The sequence below is a fragment of the Lipophrys pholis genome (genome assembly GCF_963383615.2).
Source record: "Lipophrys pholis genome assembly, chromosome: 8".
NCBI classification, from domain to species: Eukaryota; Metazoa; Chordata; class Actinopteri; order Blenniiformes; family Blenniidae; genus Lipophrys; species Lipophrys pholis.
The window spans coordinates 9,090,162-9,110,765 of NC_137630.1; the positions used below are offsets into that span (position 1 = coordinate 9,090,162).

Consider the following 20,604-nt stretch of genomic DNA (forward strand, 5'->3'; position numbering starts at 1 on the left):
GGCCAGTGACCCTTTGTCGACCCCATTTTGTTGAACTTACAAAGGAAAGTGAACAAAAGCGGCTCAGAGGGACACTTCATTAACCAATTACTTAAACAAATGAAAACATCGAATCGAACAGATTCTCTCAGTTGAAAAAAAACAAAACATTTTTATTTGAGAGATAGCAGTTTGTTGAAATATATTTTTGGCCTAATAATGGTGAGTAATTAATCATGTTTTCTCAGGAATGTTTTCTAAAAACTCAACCTCACTTGTGAAAAGCAAAACTCGACTACCAATGATGTATTATTTTTTTTTCTTGAAAACAGACTCAGTCTGACTGAAGCGAAGGTTAAGGCTCCATTTACATAACGACAATTCAAGTGAAACTGCTAAACTTTGATTTTCTGTTGACATGACGACTGTTTAGAGACACTGAAAACGCAACTTTTTGAAAATGCCTACCAAGATGGAACTTCTTCAAATCACCGTGAATATGGGGGGAAATGCAAATTTTTGAAAACACTCCCACTCCGTGGAAACGAGGAAAAGGAAGCTTTAAAAAACAACAACTCAAAAATCCTGATTCTGTCCCTATGAAAATGGGGAAACACAACTTTATGAAAACAAGCTGACTCTGCAGAAACAGGGAAAATGCAACTTTCCTGAAACTCTGCTGCTGCACATGCGCACCACAGCCGAAGTAAATAGTTCTTCTGCACATGCCCGAGTAGATGGACAATATCAACAAGTGTCATGACTCCCAGTCCATATTCCCCTGGGACTTCATACTTTTATATTCGAGATCCACCATCATAACAATCCAACTTCATCGTCTGTACATACAAATGTCTGTGTACTCGCCATTGTTAATGTTTCTAACATATTGTTTTGCGGTACACATGGGGATGTGGTTTCATTACAAAAACAACCAACAACAGCGCAAACTTGTGGTCCAACATGAAAACTACATTGTTTTCAGCATTTCTGCCATTTTCTTGTAAACAAACATTGTTGTCAAACTATTGCTGTGAAAACACAAAACGAACACGCAAAAACAATGCATCATACAATAATGCCCCCATAATACATTTACAGATTACATGTTGCCATGTAAATGGCAGAAACAAGTGTATGTAGTATAATATGATTGTACCAGGACAGGTGAGAATATGCATGGACATTATTGCAAATAGTACAGTTTATTTATCACCTGAGACAAATAGTTTGACATCTTTCAGACTATTAATATTCCTCCAGTCCTGTCGCATCATTAGAAACGTTGCACACTTATAAAACCTGTTATGTTACAGCTAATTTTAAATAATCAAATTATTCACAAAGCTGCGCTTAAATGCAGTGCTTGAGCAGCATAATGCACCTCACACAGCACAAAGCCTTTTAATCAGCTTCTTTATGACTGTGGTTGTAATTGATACTAAGCAGGAGGACAAAACCTGATAAGTCTGCAAACAACAGCTCTGTGTGTTATCACATGAATATGAGGTAAACGCTGTTTTGCAGGAATGTTGTTTGTATTGTAATGACTTGGAATTATTTTTACACATCAGGTATTTGACTCCATGCTTTAATTTGATATTTTTGTACTGTACCATGTTTTTCTGCATACATTTTTGAATATTTCTGTCGATGTAGAAGAGCTTCATAATCTCTGCCTTCAAGCTTTATGAAGAAATGAATTAAACTGATGTCTCTCAGAGCTTTTTCTAACATAAAATAGAACAAACACAGTGGTAAAGAAGGTTGGAAAAATGAATGAAAATATGAGGAAATACTTGCAAATCACATAAATCCACATTGGATTCACAGCACGCAGACAAAATAACAGATTTTGATGGTGAAACATTTGACCTTTTATTAAGAAATGCGTGCTTGTTTTGAATAAAATGGCAGCAATACACTATAGAAAAGTTTGGACAAGTCAGGTTTGCTTTTGCAGAGCATCACCTGTCTGTTTCCATACAGACGTTTCCAGTATAGAATAGTTCCAGGTGTAATTATGTGTTCTTGAACAACAGGGAAGTATTCATGGAAACTAGGAACTTCCCTGTAAGAAATTGTTTATATTTTTGATAATCACCATCATTTGAAAATAAGATTCTTAATTGCCTTAGTTTAATGTATTTCCTTTATGTCCTTGTGAGGCACTGTGATTTGCATTGTGTCTGAATGGTGCTATAGAAATCAATATGACTTGCCTGGCCTTGCACTTACGTTTCTCCCTTAGTTTTTGGTATAACATTTTAAACACTTTTAACACCAAAGAGGAACAGAGTGTCTGTGCCCCTGTTTCCACCGGGGGGCCAGTGTGGACATTGTGGAGGACTGCAACAGTCTGGGGATCCACACAGATCCTCAAATGGACTGGCTGAGGAATACTGAAGCTCTTTACAAGAAGGGCCAAAGCTGTCTTGTGCTCTACTTACTCACAGGAGATCATTCTTTCCTTCCTGTGCCAATGAAACTTTGTAACTCCTCCCTGTAAATAGTGTTTAGTGTTTTTTTGGTTAATTGAATCCATTCTGTACTGATATGAATCACTGTAAAGCCTGTACATTAATATCTAATATTATAACTTATTTATTGTTACCCTGCCTTATTTGATATTTAACTCTCTTTTGCATTAATTCTGTTTTGAGTAATGCTTTAAAATGATCTCCCTCTGAGATTAATAAAGTATTTCTATTCTATTCTATTCTATTCTATTCTATTCTATTCTATTCTATTCTATTCTATTCTATTCTATAAATATTTTTACTAATGAATTCGTACGGAGTATTTGTTGTTTGATTATTCTTATTCCCTCTTTCGACTTTATTTTAATTATGCTTTATTCACACGCTCCACAGACAGCAGCCGTGTTTACGACAGTCCGATGAGCTAAACCGCTTTACGGCAGACATGTGTATATGCGGGAAGCTTGTTGTTAGCTGAGCAGCGAACACCACAAACCTGCAGCTCTTTCTGTTCTTACCTCTAAACCAAGCCACAGACATCACTCACCTGCACACATGGACGTCGGGGAGCTTCTCAACTATCAGGTCAGAGCTGCACTTTTCTTTTAAATGTTGCTGAGCTTTGCTGGCTTTAAACGCACTCATTCATTGGGATGAATGCAACAGAGCTGCTAACAGTGATGTTTGAGGGTGAATAAAGTTCAGCCGCAGTATTTACACTTTTCTTTAGGATAGTGTGTTAAACCTGAATAAGTCAGCCCGGTGTTTCGCCTCTTTTTACACTTTAATTCTGCTCAGTGATCGCCGTTAGCTGTTAGCACGTTAGCTGTGTAGGCTTCAGAGAGAAGAGCAGGGAAGCCCGTCCACTTACTAACTTACTTTAATTGCAGATATCGCAGTTCAAAGTATATTAACAACATCGATTTTTAAAAAAACAAAAGCCATTTTAATCACTTATTGGGTTAACGGACTATATAAACTCCCTCCATCCTGATGATCCACATTAAACCTGATCATTAGAATGTTATTAGCTGCATCTCATCTATCGGCTGGGTTTATAGTCTGAAATTCTGCACATAAACAGACTTTGTTCCACCGTTTTAGAATCGTTCACACTACTGATATCAAAGCTGTGACAGCACACAGACACTCACTGGCTTCCTGACTGTGGTGAGGTTTCCCCACAATATTAAATTACACTTTGGAGGATAGGTTGAGTTCCATGCTGAATGTTTTGCCTTCAGTGGTCTGATCCTCTGTAGGGTGTTTGGGGTATAATAAAAGGAAGATACTGTGTAATGTATGCACCTGATTAAGGTTTTGGTGTTGGTGTATTTCACTGTGACTGACAAGACACAACTTTATACACATGATCAGTAAATAACTTGTAACAATAGTGACAGTGGTGGGCGGGAGGAAAAAACAGGTATATGATGCTTTTTATCCATCTTATAATACCACGAGGAAGGCATCTGATTGGCTCTACATTTACTGCAAACATACAGGAAGTGTTTATAAAGAACTGCCTTCAGCTTAAAGAAGAACAAGAACCTGGAAGTGATGGCGTGGCCCCCGTCTACAGCCCTGACATTCACATAATGAAATCAGTCTGGTTTTATATGGAGAGATAGAAAGAATCAGAATTCACAATCAGATTCGGAATTCCTTTTATTGTCATTGTTCTCTGAAGCACAACGAAATTAAAAAAAAATAGCAGCTCTTGTAAGAAAAAACGGTGCAAACAGCAGAAGTTGCAAAGATAATTAAAAACTGAAAAAAAAAGAAAAGATGTGAATTAGATGACAAACACGGATGAACTGTGTTTAATTGTCCAAAATGTTTTAAAATAGCATTTGGGTGTGAGAGTGCAGAAAAGAACCCGATGCTGTGTTGATGGCAAATACATTTATTAAATGATAAGAATAAACCTTTTTGGAGCTTTTTCTCCTCCACATCCTCCTCAAAGCTGCAGTCTTTTACTTACCATAATTGAACTTACGCATATGAACCAAAGAAGCAGTTAAAATTGTTTCAAGAAAAGTCCTGATTTGTTTACCTATTGAGGCCGAAGGAGAAGCTGTTTGATTTCTCCCCTTGTTAAAGGCAGCAGGTTTCCTTTTGTTCAATAAAATAAAACATTGAACTGTTATTGGTTGAGAGAGAATGAAATGAAAATTTTCTTACATCATTAAATTCTAAAAGTCAGATAAAAAAATTACAACGAGAGCCTTGCAGTATATTCTCTTATGTGAAATCATACACCTGGTGTATTGTAGTGTGTGTATGTTTCTATGTATAGAATGGAAACATTTTATTAATCCTAGACGAGAATTCTTCACAGTGATGCTACACACAGAATAAATAGAATAATAAGTGAAGATATCAACAGATTAAGTCAAATCTAATCTAATAAAACAGAATAAGGTCGTCTCTCAATTGGAAGTTTTCGGGATCTCAATGTGTCGAAGTGTCCTTGAGCAAGACACTGAACCTTAAATTGCTCCCAATCAATGTATTGAGCATTTTGTATGTGAATGTGTGTGAATGGGTGTGAATGGGTGAACGTGATTAGTGGTAAAGCACTTTGGGGACCGCTCAAGCAGTGAAAAAGTGCTATAGAAGAGAACCGATTGATCAAACTCATCTTATCCATCTGAACACCTATAAAATGTTGTTTATCCTCCCAGTAGAGGAACAGAAACTAAAAAACTCCTCATATCAATTCCCATGTCTTAAAAAAAATTTACTCTCGTAGCATCCAGTGACCATAAACATTTTTATGACATCTTATTTAGTATTCTTCTTCTTCATTTATTAGCTGCTGTTGCTTCTATAAAGTCCTTGTTGGAGTTAACATCTCTTCTCTTCTCCTGCTGCAGCCTGACAGAGGCGCAAAGCGTCCCAGGGTGGAGGATGGAGGAGCAGCCGGAGGAGACGAGGACTCCCGAGGAGGGAAGCAGCAGAAAGGGCTGAGTGCCCGGGAGCAGGCCAGGTACCGGGAAGTGGCGGCGGCGGTGGCGGCAGCAGAGGGGATGGAAGGTAGTGAGATTGACGAGGGGACGGGAGACAGGAAGAAGATCCTGGACAAGCTGATGGACCAGGATGAAGACGAACCAGAGGTGGGTGAAGACTTGGTGGTCTCAGTGAATCTTTGGAATGTATGGCCTTGTTTACAGCGCGACAGTGTGTCGTGCTGTTTGAAATGGTCCATGTAGTGAAGTGGGAACATGAGTTTGGGAACCTGTTATTGTTTTCTGCATCAGTTCATCAAAAAAAAAAAATAAAAATATACAGACAAAATATAACAATCATGAGAGAATCATGACCATATCTTTGGACTAAATCGGTGATCCTACGTTGCACCGTGAGACCGGTTCAAGGACGGCCGTTGTCATTGCCTTGCGACGAAAGACAACCTGCCGACAGTGGCGATTAGTGAAAGGACGTACTGAGCAGCGCTACACCCAAATAGATGCTTTGCAGCTACAATGGCAAAGCGCAACCAAAACAGCATGTGGGATGTAAACAAAACCTTTTGGGAATTTCTCTCCAAACACATAAATGTTGCAAGAGCTCTGTTCATGTTTCTCTAATTTCTATTTTGTGAATGGATGGCATTTTATTCTTGCGCAATCACGTGGACTCACGTACATCGTACGCTGCGATTCAGCGCGTGTTTTCACCGAGTAGTTGTAGCGAGCTGTGAACTTATCCCATTGTTAAAAGCGCTTGGTGTGTAGTGAGCATAAGTCACAAGTTTTTCTCAATGCACTTAAAAATGATTGCAGACATCAGATATATTGTGAAAAGTGCAACTTTATTGCTGTGGTTGTCCTCTGAGCTAAAATGCATATAAACAATCCCAAAATAAAAAGTAAATGAGGCTCAGTCATCAACAAATTCAAGCTTTAACTCAGGTTTAAGCAAAAGTGCAACAGAAACCCTCAAGGAAAGATAGAACAGTATGTTAAAAATACCCAAAAACTGGGGAGAAAAAAACTCAAATTTGCAAAATAACAATCTTTTTTTAGCTACAAATTCGATAAGTCGATTGAATCAATTTCTTTTGCCCGAGGTCAGTGGTGTTAAACTTTAGTTCAGGGGTCACATACATTACATTACACCTTGAGTGGGCCAGACTGGTAAAATAGTGCCACAATAGCCTATAAATTCAAACTCTAAAGTTTTTCTTTGTTTGTATATGTGCTGCAAATGTTTATTGTTTCACAAAATCAATCAATTACTCTGGAAAAGGAAAACCATTTCAAGATAAAGCCAATTTTTTAATGAAACCTTCTGGTACAAAACACAGTGAAATGTTCCTAAAACTATGGCTGTTGCGATGCATTTTTTGATTATTTTTTTTTTTTTACAAACTCAACCTGACAGCATGGCTTTGAGGCTAATGCTCGCTTGCTAACTTTCATGGCAGCATCACCGATATCTCAGCTCGGGTGTCAGTGTTGTGTTGTACTGCTCTTGAGAAATGTGTAAAAAAAATAAAATCGTTGAAATTTTTTGGGTTTTGCCAGATTGGAGGCTCTTGCGGGTCCCAGGCCCCACGTTCGACACCCCTGGTGCAGAGAGAAAACTCTGTCACTTTCTCTCCCTACAATCAAAACTAGAATCGCTCGTCGTCTCAAAAACATGAACTAACGGAGTGGTCTCGTTCGCCGTAATGATACAAGACAAGCGCTCCCTGCGGAGGGTGTCACCGCAAACTGTGTTTACTTGGTGCGACTCGCTCCAGAGTCCAGACACAACACGACCCGGAGGGAGAAGGCGACAGCTGTTGAGGCAGAACGAGCGAAAAACATCTGCAGCGTGAAAGTTTCTGTGTGAAAGCTGCAAATCTGATACGACTGCAGCCTTTTTCACCGCCTGGTTGTGTCAAGAGCTGCAGAGGCGTGTGCCGTCAGGCAGCTGTATTGTCCTAAGCTGTCATTACCGGCAGGTTTTTAAAGAGGTCAAACGCATTCTCTCCTGTGTGAGAGCCACTCAGTCATTGTAGAAAACGTGTGGCCATAATTAAGGTGACCCTGACGCATCTCTGTTATTATTGCAGCGGTTGCTTCTGTGAAACCCATTTTTCTCTGCCATTCTCCTCTTCTTTTGTACTAATCAAACAGGCAGAGCCGGTGGATGAGAGCTCAGTGAAGAAAATGATCCTGACCTTTGAGAAAAGGTCGTACAAAAACCAGGAACTGAGGATAAAGTTTCCGGATAATCCAGAGAAGTAAGCCCATTACCGACAGCACACAGTCTTTTTTCCCTTTTGCTCAGTTGTTATATAATACGGAGAGTTACAAACTTCTGGTTCTGTTAAACTAAATGGAGCGCCCCGTCACGTGACTCCCCATCACACATTTGAAGTGTCTCACATTCAACGGTTCTGAGTCGGACCTGAACCAAACGGGCGGCTCGCATCTTGGTGTGTCCAGGTTCATGGAGTCGGAGCTGGATCTGAACGACATCATCCAGGAAATGCATGTGATCGCCACCATGCCGGACCTCTACCACCTGCTGGTGGAGCTGAACGCCGTCCACTCGCTGCTGGGCCTCCTCAGTCACGAAAACACCGATATCCTTTCACTTACTCATCCATCTGTTGCTTTGGAACGCCGTTATCTCACACTTTTGCCTTTTGCGGTAGAGATCATGTCAATTTAAGCTCTTGATTGTACATCACCTTCTTAAATGTTTGACTCGAGCTCAGAGTCAAAGAGGATAAAAGGATGTCTAATTATGGAAAGTTGGCATTTTTGTCCTTTAGGTTTGTGGCACCTGAACTAAAATTATTTGTGTCGCCCCCTGATTTCGTTTAACTTCATAGATTCATACATTTGTGAGGCCGTAATTCCAGTTTTTGAAATCCTGATCCCACGCAGAAGTGCACCAAAACCCTGGATGGAAGTTTTCATCAACAAATTTACTAAAACAAAATCGCTCAGCAGTTTTGAAAAAGTTTTTGAAACTCCTAAAAAATAGAGTTAGTAGCTTAACGTTAGCTTTGGACATTCTGAGATGTTACAGCATTGCAAGATTTGTATGGAATTCATTATTTTTCCGTGTCCTTCAATTAAATTGTAAAGACAATAACCACTAACGTAAACCTGTTTACAATATGGTAGTGCAATTTAGTAACGTGCAAATTGACGCCATTCTTTATTATTCTAACTTAACTTTTGAGAATTTCCATTTCAAAACAAAGTAAGTTACCTTTACCATGTTAAAGCTCTTTTATCCTTATACATACCTAATTTAAAAAAAAATAGCTCTTAAGAAGTCTCATTTCTTTGTTCTGAGCGTCCCAACATCCAGAAAGAGGGCGTGTAATTTGACACCAGCCTCATTGGCATTTTCTGTTTTCAAGCAAATGACAAAACAAACAACTCGGTGACATATTTGACTTCAGGATTCAGGATGGGAAAGAAATGATGAACGGTTTGCTTGAATTGTGCATAAAAAAAAAAAAAAAAGCCGAGGTCAATGTGGATGCTTTGTTTGTGATAAAGTAACTGGAGTACAGTGCTGAATCAAAGCTTTGCTTGTTGTCCTGAGCCTGAAGCACATGTTGCCATCGCCGTGGTGGACCTGCTGCAGGAGCTGACGGATATCGACACTCTCCACGAGAGCGAAGAGGGAGCAGAGGTGCTCATAGACGCTCTGGTGAGTTTGAAAGTCCTTGACGATATTGATGAAGCTGCACTTTCTGGAGTCAATACTTTAAGATTTTGGGAGGCTCTGGCTTTCCAGCCGGGCAGAGCCGAATCGATCGCTTGGTCTTTATTAATGAATCAAAAGCTGCTTTTGGCTCGGCTCTCACGTACCTGCAGACATTTCTAATTTCTGAAGGGTTTTTTCATCAGACGGCTGCTGTTTGTCTGCCAGCTAAATGTCTTTTCAGACCCATTTCTGTTGACATTTGATATATCGTCATTGATGCAATATGTGATTTTCCCCACCTTGATAATTGATGGATGATTGAGGTTATTTAGTTGTTTTTTTGTTTTTCTTTAACCAGGGCTGCACAAGATATCACAAATTAAGCGTTATTGCGATATCATGCACAATGTTCATACTGCGGCAGGCTGACTGAACTGCGATAAATTATAATTTCCTTTTTTTTGTAACTCTTTATGTTGAACATTTTTACATTATATACAACAAAAACAAAACATAGGATAAACAAAACAATACCAAAAGAACAAAAGAAACAGAAGATAGTAGGGATACACGTGTTGAATAAATTTAAGTTGGGAGTCCGCAATAGAATTCTAAAGATAAATATATAATATCTAATAAATTATAATTTCATGCACTCATGTGTTTAATTCCAAGAATTATGTGCATAGCTGATTAAATAACTACTTAATTTTACAGGTTCAATGATTTCATACCTGGTGGCCTCATTGCAGAAATCAGAAGCAAAAAAAATTAAAGACAAATGACAACAATCAATTAAACACCACCAATGGGAAGGACAAGAACCATGAACACGTCACAGCAGCTGGATAACAAATCTCCAAGCACAAACACATTAACAGTATTTATGGGGACCAATGGTCAAGTAGGAGTACCAACCTTTTAGCTCCTTGCCGATACGAGAGCTCACGATAAAATACAAACTATAAAACCTCATACTATAATCATGTTTAGCATGTAGCATCGCTAATGTGTGAGCCCTGAAACTCTTTAGCATGTAGTATGTAGCAGGGCACAGAGTTACGTGCTGAGCAGTTAAAGTAGTGAGCGATATCGGACTAACTCTGCCGGTCCAAATGTCGGTGGTGAATTCAGTTGCTGGTGTTGTACGTACGAGCTTTTTCCTCCTCTTGGTAGATCGGCAGAACATGTATTACAGCAGTATCAGACCCGGTAACCGATACTGGTATCATTATTGGCACTTTCCTAAAGCGTTTTTATTTAGCACAAATCATACACTTATTGCAATACTCAACAATATAATTGCTTCTCACATGTTCATCGAATATCATAAAGTCCTCAATTGAACCTGATTGTCCTCTTATCATGAAGACAGCTGGGCTTATTCAGATATTATGAATGTAGAATTGTTAAAAAGTTAATTTACAGCATTTTTCTTTTTTTTCCCCCCAAGATAACTTGACAGTTCTTCTATGTTTCGTTGTGTTTTTGACAGTATTGAGGATCTCATGTTAGAAACGGTGTGACACGCAGGTGCTTCATGTCTGTGTGAGGTCAGTTCTGTGGATATAGGTCCACTATATAAGGAGAAACCTCTATAGCTTTGCCGTCTGTTAGTATTTTTCTTGTGATTTTCTGTGTGTAATGAATAGTCTAGGAGTTCTGGTTATGAAAACCATGCTCAATCCTTTCAGCAGTGACACGATAAGAAATGAAAGGGCTCAGAAAACAATCGAACGTTCAAATTGGCAGCAACTTTGCCATAAGTGACACACACATTTCAATGTGGAGTGTCGTCTGCATAATGATGAAATCTCCGCCAGGCCTTGTCCTTTTGTAGTTTTCTTTGTCACCCTCCAGCTGTGTGTGGTGCCGTCACTCCGAAGTCTCTCTCCGTCTCTCCCCCGTCTGTTTGTTTTTTTCAGCCCCCTCGTCCTCTTTCTTTTATGTCATTGAGCCTGTCACGTCGCCAGTGAAGCAGGGGGATTCATACATAATGGAGCATCAAGACTCTTGATATCCCATTATGCTTTCCGACATTTAGCGCGATGCAGACAAAGGTCAAACTACAATAAGGTGCGTGGATGCCCATAAAGGGAGAAATAACTGTACGCCTGTGCGTCGTCACGGCTGTCACTGTGACACATCGTCAAAGAGTGCGTTGGCTTGTTTCTCACTGCTGTGGGGACGACGTTAATGGGATGTCCAAGGTTTTCTTGAGGTTGTTGTTGTTGACTCCGTCATTACAAACATTTCATACATTTTCTGACAGTGTGACTTTCACTGCGTTGTTTTTGACGAAGCTACCTGGAACCCTGTTGGATCATCAAGTAAGAGGTAAACACTGTTTTGAGTTGAAAATCCTTTGCTTCGGGGTTCAGTGTGTTGAGTTGTGAATATGAACTTTTAAGTTATTCACGTAGTTTAAATGATTCAAAACGAAATTGCCTTGTGTAAACCTGTATAACCCAAAGACACAAAGTCTTGACATAACTTCCTTTGGTCGAGTCTGTCAGGACCTTCTAATGTATCTGGGAAAACGGCGTTTGGTCTCTTGCAGTCTGCATGTCAGTGTTCAGTATGAAGATGCAGAGAAAACAACCTCTTTAGCACAACAGGTCTAGAAAGTCAGGTGACATGGAAGCCCTCCGAGGTGCCCACATCCAACCAAAAGTTGTTTTCAGTGGCTCCGAGCACCGTTGTCGTGTCAATGGGGCCCAGACACATGACACTTTAAATAAGCATCAATTCTCAAGAAATTTTAGAACCAACACTTCTTTTTTTTTTTTTGCTTTTACTTAAGTAAACTAGGGGAAATTGTATTTTTCCTTTGACCAAAGTCATGTATCTGTACTTCTACTTAATATTAATTATAATACTAACTAACATGAGTGCTTTTACCACCTCAAAATATATGTACAAGACTTTGCTCCGGTTTGGATTGCCTCTTTTCTCCGAGTCTCCTCTAAGGTTAGAAGCAAGGTCAAGGTTGATTTTATTATCCCCAAAGGGGAATTTGTAGTACAGCCAAAAGTAAGACAAACATAAGAGAAAACTGCATTTGTACAATGCACATACCCACATATTCCCAATGCCAATGCCAATGCCTGTTGCAACAAGCGAGTTCCTCTGTCTGTTGGATCTGCACGTAGGTAAAGTTAACCGACACCCTAAAGGTAAACTCTGAAAACAGACAATGGCTGCCGTCATGGTTGTCGTTCTGTGTAAATTAAGGTTGTTGATTGTGTTTTGTGCAGCTTTGCAGCACACCTACATCTATAAAGTTTTCCTTCAACCGCTACACGAAGAATTGTGTGTGTAATCCAGACTCCTGTGACGGCCTGAACGGCCAAGATCCTTTAAGTCCTGGAAGCTTCAAGGTGAGATTGGGACTGTCGAGTACATCCCAAAGATTCTCGATCAGAATGAGAGCTGTGCAGCTAATTCTGAACCGTGCTGTAAACAAGTACTGTCAGGCCCCTGGTATTAGTCCGTCTATTCATCCATCTGAATCTGCAAGGTTTAAATACTTTCAAAGTAACTTCTTGATAAATGGCAGCACTCAAGGTTTGCCAGCACAACATTGCTCAAAGAGGCACAGTATTTCTGCTGGCTTGTTATTTTCACAGGTGAATGATGCAGACAAGGACTGCTAAGTCAATGACCCAGTTTTGATGCACACAGGCACACTGGAGTTGTTTTTGGTGTTGGACAAGGGTCAAAGTGGCACTGTTCTGAGCAGTTTGAATACTGTGGATTCTTTTTTTTTTCACATGGAGCAGCCTTCACTCCCTCCCAGCATCATTGAGCTCTGGCTGCTGATTATGGGGATTTACCTTTTTTGTCAGTGCCGTTTGAGTCAATAGAGTTTGATGCAGATGAGATTTTGTGTCTCGTAGTGACCAGGATTAGGCTTCTCCCTCAGATCTGTGTGCTTCATCCTAGGGCTGCACGATATCGGCGGCACATGAGATGTATGATCTTGAGTTAATGACCTGATTTCTGATGCATACAAACACTTAAGTGAAAGAATTCTCTGTTTTTGAGCTCTTGAATTAGTTCTTCCTAATAACGCTGCTCCTTAAATGGCCCCTACGTTTCGTTTGTGGTTTATTTTGTTACACACTTTGAACTGACACACTTGCATCTACAAAGTAAGTGGGCAGTACGTAGGGCTCCATTTGATTGTCTAAACTTGTGGACATGCAGGGCATGGAAACCTATTTTCTTGCACTGTCAGATTTGTGATACGTATGTTACACATGTTGATATTGCGACAATGATTAAATCACGATATATTGTGCAGCCACATCAATTGTCTTTTTTTACATTTAAATAAGCCAAAATGATCACATTATTGATTGTTCCATGGTTTATTGTCATTTGTTTGTTGTGTTGACATTCATATACTTGAGAATCTTATATTGTAATACCATAAAATTCTATATCATTATTGTCTTTTTTGATGTCATAGATCGGAATAAACACCTCCAATGGAAGTCATGTATAAAAAGGTGTAGCGATGTCCCTATGGGGCCGGCTTAAGCCTGTCAGCGAGGATCATTGAGATGCCCGGACAAACGTCAAAGATTCATGACAGAAAAATGTCAGTCGGCTTGTGACATGACAAAGTAGCTCAGGCAGCGTGGCATCAGCCTCCGGATGAAGGCGTTACAGAAGCTCAGTCCATTTACCGTGCAATAGAGCGGCCATAAAGCTCACACTGCTTCACAGCTCCTTCCAAGGCGAACGGTTTGAGGGCAGCTCGGGTTGGTTGAATCCATTTGTCTCTCCTCTTTGCTGTAACGCCTGCAGCTCCTCTGTCCTTGCTGCCAGAAGGCCAGGTGGCATCCTTGATAAGATAAATCAAAATGATCCACGGCGGTCTCCGGTGCCTCATAAATCTATGTCGACTGTCTGTCTTCTTTCATCTGTAATGGTACTTTTATCCAGTCTGCCGGCGCCCTGCGACTTCTGTTTGGTTACGAGTCTCCAATCTTGACTTGACTGATAACGCTCGGACGTTTTCTAAAAAGCTCTGACAGGAGCTGAGTTTCCTCAGCAAAAACTCAGAAGTATGAGAACTATTACTTTGTCGAGCCTTTGTATTTTTCCTCTCGGTGAATTTCTTTCTGAAAAGGTCATTTCTCCAAAATTTCATTGGACTGAGTTCCCCAAAAAGTTAACAAGGCTGAAGAAGTGGTCTGTTGAAGCAAGATTGTCAAACATACGACCCGCAGGCCAAAACTAGACGCCAACAGGGACGAGATTACATGCAGTAATAATTGTTGAGCCCAATAATCAGTCATGCAGTAGTGAAAGTTAGCTACCTTATTTCTTCAAAATAGCATTTCGATCATTGTGTAATAAAAAAAAAAAAAAACAACGTGGCAAGAGAAAACATTAACGTTTTCAAGAGAAAATGGAAAACTTTCATTACTTTTTCGGTGTTTGGAAGTGGGAGTGGACTGACTCACTGAAAACACAACTTTTTTGAAAACGGCTTCTAAGGTGTAACTTATAAAAATGCTCCATCTCCATGGAAACAGACCAAAATGCAACTTTTTGAAAACGCTCCGTCTCTGTGTAAATAGGGGAAAACACAACTTTTTCTGAAATGCTGACGCTGTGATGTGCACCATGGCCATAGTAAATACTTCTTCAGCACATCAGACAACAACGACCACGGCTTTCAGAGTGTCATGACTCCCAGTCCACATCCTCCTGGGTCTTCGTAGTTTTATATTTGAGTCACCCGGAATAGCAATTCAGCTTCATTGTCTGTTCATACAAAAGTCTGTTTTTGCACCATTGTTAACATTTATAGCGTGTTGCTCTCTGTGCGCATGTGTGTGTGTGGTTTCATTACAGAAACAAACAACAGTGCCCACTCGTGGCCCAGCATGCTAATTACATCGTTTTTGGCTTTTCTGCCGTTTCAGTCTCAACAGAGTTTTCAAAACGTTGCCGTGTCAACATGAAACTTTTCTGAAACGACAACCTAAAAATGATCTGCTTTCACTTGAAATGTTGTCGTGTAAATAGCACTAAAACAAATGAAAATATTGTGAATTGTGACTTTTTACTGTAGTCATGACAAACACGACAATTAAAGAAAACGTTGGTTTATGATAAAATGCTTCTGGTATGTCGTATGTGTGTAGCCTGGTGATCTGCTCAGTGTAATGATGTTTGATTAAGCTGAAGCTGATATATGTTGTGTGTTTCTGCAGCTGGAGGGTCAGGTGGTTGCTCTGCTGGTGCAGAACATGGAGCGGCTGGATGAGCAGGTGAAGGAAGAATCCGATGGGATCTATAACACGCTGGGTAAGGAAATTGACACCAAAGCCTGATTAATGTCTTCACAAGTTCGGTCAATCTAAAGAAAATGAAAATCGGCACTAAAAGAAAACAACTTATCAATAGTGTGTAAATAGTACATTTCGTTCAATGTAACAGTGTCCTTGTAACAAAGACTTTTCCTTACCTTGTTCCAGTGATCAAAGTTACAGTATTGGTATAATGGGATTTATATGGTCTATTTTAGCCATTGGACTTAAAAAAAGATATGTTTTTTATCAATTCTCACTGCCTAAAGTTCTCATGTTCTCAAGTTGTACGTTTCTATTTATTGAAATGCTTCGGTAAACTTATTTCTGGACCCCACTTTTTTCGTGTATATCAGGGGTGTTAAACACATCTTTGTGTTTAACACCCCTGGGCTGTACAGGGGCCGCGTACAGCCCAGTTTCACACGAACTGGTAAAATAGTGTCATAAAAACTTTTGAATTAAAATTTTTAAGGTTTTCTTTGTTGAGTATGCTGGATGAAAATATAAACATTTTGACAAAACCAAACAATTACTACCAGAAATGACTACAATCTCAATATAAAGCCAACTTTCTGGTGTAAAAGACTCCTTTAGCTGTTCCATTATTTTTTACAAACTCACTCTCGCCTTAGTGCTGATACCTCCACTTGGGTTTCAATGTTGTCGCGTCTGTTACTCTTAAGAAATGTATTTAAAAATAGTTTTATTTGAAATTTTTACCATTTACTTACTCGACCTTTAAGAAGACAAACTTTCCACTTTTGTATTAAGCAGAAGACATAATGTGCAGCATTGCTACCTGGAACAGATGGGTCGACTACAGTCGTTACAGAAAAGAAACAAACTCCAGTCAGTTCGCTGTCACCTGCCCAGTGTACACAGAATCCATCTGAATCAAACTGTTGACAAAGAATCTGGCAACGCTGCGATCAAACATTCATCATGCTTGGGACCCTGTCCGAGAACAGCCAGAGTGGCCAAACAAGAGAGGTGCCAAAAATGAAATATGGACGCGTGTTTATTTACCCATTCACTTTCTGTCTGGTTGTTCAATGGGGGGAACTGAAGCCACGTTACAAGAAGTCTGGCAATATGTCTATGTTCTGCTTGGTGGCACTTCTCAGTTACATATTCAGTCCAGTTTTATATTTCTGTGATGGAGAGCAAAATCTGCTGTAATCAACTGTACATACTTGTGCATTCCTCATCAGTCTATAGATTTACGGAATACATCCAAATGGTTTACGTGTCAGTCTTACACTGTGCTGAGTTACTCACTGTTCAATGCTGCAGGGACGACATGTTTCAATCAACCCGTCTGCAAGAAAACATCAGTCTGAGTACTTCCTTCGAGTTGGCTACGTAACGTGAACGTTAGGATGAAATCCAACTACATTTACATCAGTGTTACTGCCACTATGCTTCCAACTTAACTATACTCCCCTCTTCTACAAAAGTGTATAAGGCCCCGTTTTACTTACTGTGAGACAATAGTCCATCAAGCCCTCCTTGATGGACAGCGACGTGAAAAAAAGACTCATTTTGAAAGAGCTTTGTCTTTGCTTCACTTCAGAAATCAGCAAAGTACATGATTTGCCCAGAGGCACTCCAGCGTCCACATACAAGTGATGCAGGTGTCGGTCCCAGCAGCACAGCGGGCCCGCCACGTCTTCATGAGCACTCTAACCACTGGAGACTGGAAGGACCCGCTCGGCTTTGTGCATTTATTCAGACATGTTAAAGAAATATCTGTAAGGAATCTGGGCCATTCACTGCACGCGAGCTGCAGAGACTCTGAATCTTTACTGCATCGTGGAAAAACTCTGCGCCCTGACAAGAGACATGAGCCGTGTTACTTGAGAATATTCTGAGCAGAAATAATTGTTGTTGTACACTAAAACATGACAGGCACTTCCTGGGGGCTTTAAGGTGAGAATGAGTCGGAGTTGAAGCTTTGGGTGGAGCAGTGACAGCCGGTCCTCCTGGACTTGTGTTTGACGTGATGGCCGCGGTCTGACTTTGCATTTTGTATTCTGTGTGCTCCCCCCCACCGCTTCGTGTCCCAGACATTTCCAATGACAGCAAGACATAGCTGGCAATGTCTCTTTTAAGTGTTTGGGCAAAGATTTATTACTTTAATAACATGTATTCTTAAGAGCATTACCCCCACCCCCACCCCACCCCCCCTCCTCACCTCCCCAATCATCTGCAGCTTGGATTTAATGCAGACAGCAGGTTTCTGCCAGGGCAAGGGCCAGCAGTTAGTTTGAAAAGTCCTGCTCTCTGTATTTAGCCTGACATCAATCAGACTTTTCTGCCTCGCGGCTCTTTTTGTGTCGGATGAGTCTACTGAGACCCCCCCCCCCCCTTTGTTGCCAGATTGAGGCCGAGTGTCAGGAGGGCTGTTTAGGTGTGTGTGTGTTTGGCTCTGTGCATGTGAGTTATAACGTGGGAGCAGCACTTGTGCATCCTCTGCTCAAGTTTGTGTGTGTGAGTTATCAAGGGAGCTCTCCAAGCTTGAATAAGCCTTTTGTCTGCCTTGGCTGCTCTCTGCTCTGAGCCTGCTGTCCTCCAGGACGCTGTCTGTCTGCTCCGTCTGAATCCCCGATAAAGGGCTCCTTCCTTCTTTCTCCTGCTCCCTCAGCCCCCGTCCCCCCCTCTGGTTCATCCTCCTCTTATCGTTTCTCAATCATCTGCGGCCTCTCGCTCCAGATGTTGCTGTTTTTGCCTTTCAAAAATAAATTATTTTATTTAAAATCCTGTCACAACACCTGCTTTATATCGTGATCTATCGTTATCTCCGCAATCCCTCACTTTGGAGGCTCCCTCGGCTTTCCGTCTTCCATCTTTGGCTCGTCTTTCCACCCTCTTCTCCCTCCCATCTGCTTCTCGTCTCCCCTCCTTCCTCCGACTTGTCCATCTCCTCCCATCCTTTAATGACCATCCCACAATGTCTTTGTTTCTCTGCTCTCCTCTTCTCCAGCCTGTCCTGATAGACCCATCGGGTAAGAAAGAGGGCTTTCTAATAATAGAGCTGCTACAGAAAAACCCCCCAACAAACAGACATTTTAACCTTCTCAGGACTAGTTTAGATGGATCTTTTTTGATTTTTATGGCTGTAGAATTTCTGAGGAATTGTGCAATGAGTAAATGCTTTTGGAATTTATGCAAGAAGAATGTCAACTTATTAAATATTACTGAAAAACTCATGTTACCAATGAAATGTTACTGGATGATAAAACTGTTCAAAGGGCCACTGCAGTTACTTGTACTAACCTGTCATTTTCAGGTTAACAAGACGGTTTTTCATGTCTTATAATTAGATTAGGGTTTATTTAACAGACTCTTCTGAGAGTAAAGGGTACAAGACAGACACTTTAAAGCAAACACATAAAAGAAATGCAGAAATGGGTTATTCGAGTGAAGGAAAACATTTTTCTTCAAGGTCTTATACAAGGAGGAGGATGCACACTGCAATTTGCAATGTTTGCAGTCTCATATAAAGGATAATCAAACTGTGGCCATGTCATTTTTCATTTAAATGAATTTATGGTCTTGTTTGATTGTTTTGAATTAACAAGAAAAAAAAAGAAATGTGTTGAGAAAATGACAATCCATATTAATTATAGACAACACACTGCAAGGTATTGAATGTGCGTAATCAAGACAAACGATTCCAAACAAGCATTTTCAAAAAGGAGCGACAGGAAAGTATCACTTACTCTCACCTATTCTCCATTAAATTAATAATTATAAAGATCCAGGCCCTGTTTACATCCCAACATTTCAAGTGAAAATGCATCGTTTTTGCATTTTTGTTTCAGAAAAGTTTCACTTTTACGCAATAATGTTTTGAAAACGTCCGTTTACACAGGGACGGCCAAAACGCTGAAAACGATGTTTTCATCTTGGGCCACTAGTGGGTGCTGTTGGTTTTGTAATAATAAAACCAACATTCTATATGATACGCGTTGCTCTTTCTTTTTAAGGATGGTTAATGAATACACTGAATACAGTCTGGTACTCTTCCCTCTCATGGTTCATAGACCATCACTCTGGTGAAAATACCTGAAAGATTCGCCTTGACCTATACAATTACAATTACCATTGAAATAAAAGGCCAGAGTGTATCCACATTCCTCCATGAACATTAATGAGACAAGAACAATGACTTAAATCTCTTATGGCTTCTGTTATTCATCTCCAAATGGCCCTGGTACTCTATATAAATGATGTACAGAAAGACCTTGTTTTATCTTGCATTTTGATTCTCAATGTTACATACATAAACTCTGATTCAGTGGCAGTTAATATTGTGCTTGTATTAAACTTGCTGTTTCACCCAAGCTGGAAAACCCAATATGTCACCGTACAGCATGTAATAAACATGCTGATAGCCCATAGTCCGCGACAGGTTTATATATTGACTGAATGTTTTGTGTTTATCATGAATGTTTAATGAAGAACTTTCCCAAAGCAGGCTACTGAAGTGAGGTGGATATTAGCTTTAAAGGTTGAATTCATAGGGTTTTTTTTATTTTTTATTTCTTCTACAGCCATCATAGAGAACATGGCAGAGTTCAGACCGGGCCTCTGCACCGAGGCGGCCCAGCAGGGACTCATGCAGTGGCTGCTCAAGAGAATCAAGGTAAGAGGGATCAAGCAGGACCAAGAGTACAGAGACCGAGCCTAAAAAAGCAAAAAAAAAAAAAAGAATCCTGCACCTTATTTAAATGTTGCTACCATCCTCTTCAAAGCTGACGCAACACAGTGCTCCTCGAGCTAATACCACCCGTGAAGTCCTGCTCATTCAGTGTATTAGGCATGCGGAAAATATTCTGGATTCCTTCCACTGAGGCCAAATGAGACCGCTCGGCTTTAACTTCACACGGTGAACGGTGGGAAAGGGAGACATTATTATGTTACATTGTCAAGATGAAGCACCCGAGTGCAGCCGCGCCGTAGTACAATGTTTTATTTAAGGTTTCCTACTCGGTTGGTGCTGGATTCAGCCGTCTGGAGGACGCAGTGCGCAGTTTGAGGGGTGTGTTCGTGGAAGGTTATCTCGACCTCTCGATGCCCACCCGAGATGCTCTGACCTTCTTGCTGTGTGTCTCCAACTGGAGACTCGTGCTTCATTGCTGGAG

General features: G+C 40.4%; 1 protein-coding gene across 1 annotated transcript in view; it reads left to right on the forward strand.

Moving 5' to 3' along the window:
• The first annotated feature begins 2,887 nt into the window (after window positions 1-2,887).
• The window catches only part of ctnnbl1 (catenin, beta like 1), a 67,570-nt gene continuing 49,853 nt past the window's right edge, over window positions 2,888-20,604 (forward strand). The window contains exons 1-7 of the mRNA XM_080470127.1: window positions 2,888-3,044; window positions 5,339-5,578; window positions 7,589-7,695; window positions 7,901-8,040; window positions 9,031-9,128; window positions 15,359-15,452; window positions 20,014-20,105. Coding sequence (XP_080326253.1) covers window positions 3,015-3,044; window positions 5,339-5,578; window positions 7,589-7,695; window positions 7,901-8,040; window positions 9,031-9,128; window positions 15,359-15,452; window positions 20,014-20,105 — 801 coding nt within the window. The 5' untranslated portion in view covers window positions 2,888-3,014. The remainder of the gene's footprint in view (window positions 3,045-5,338; window positions 5,579-7,588; window positions 7,696-7,900; window positions 8,041-9,030; window positions 9,129-15,358; window positions 15,453-20,013; window positions 20,106-20,604) is intronic.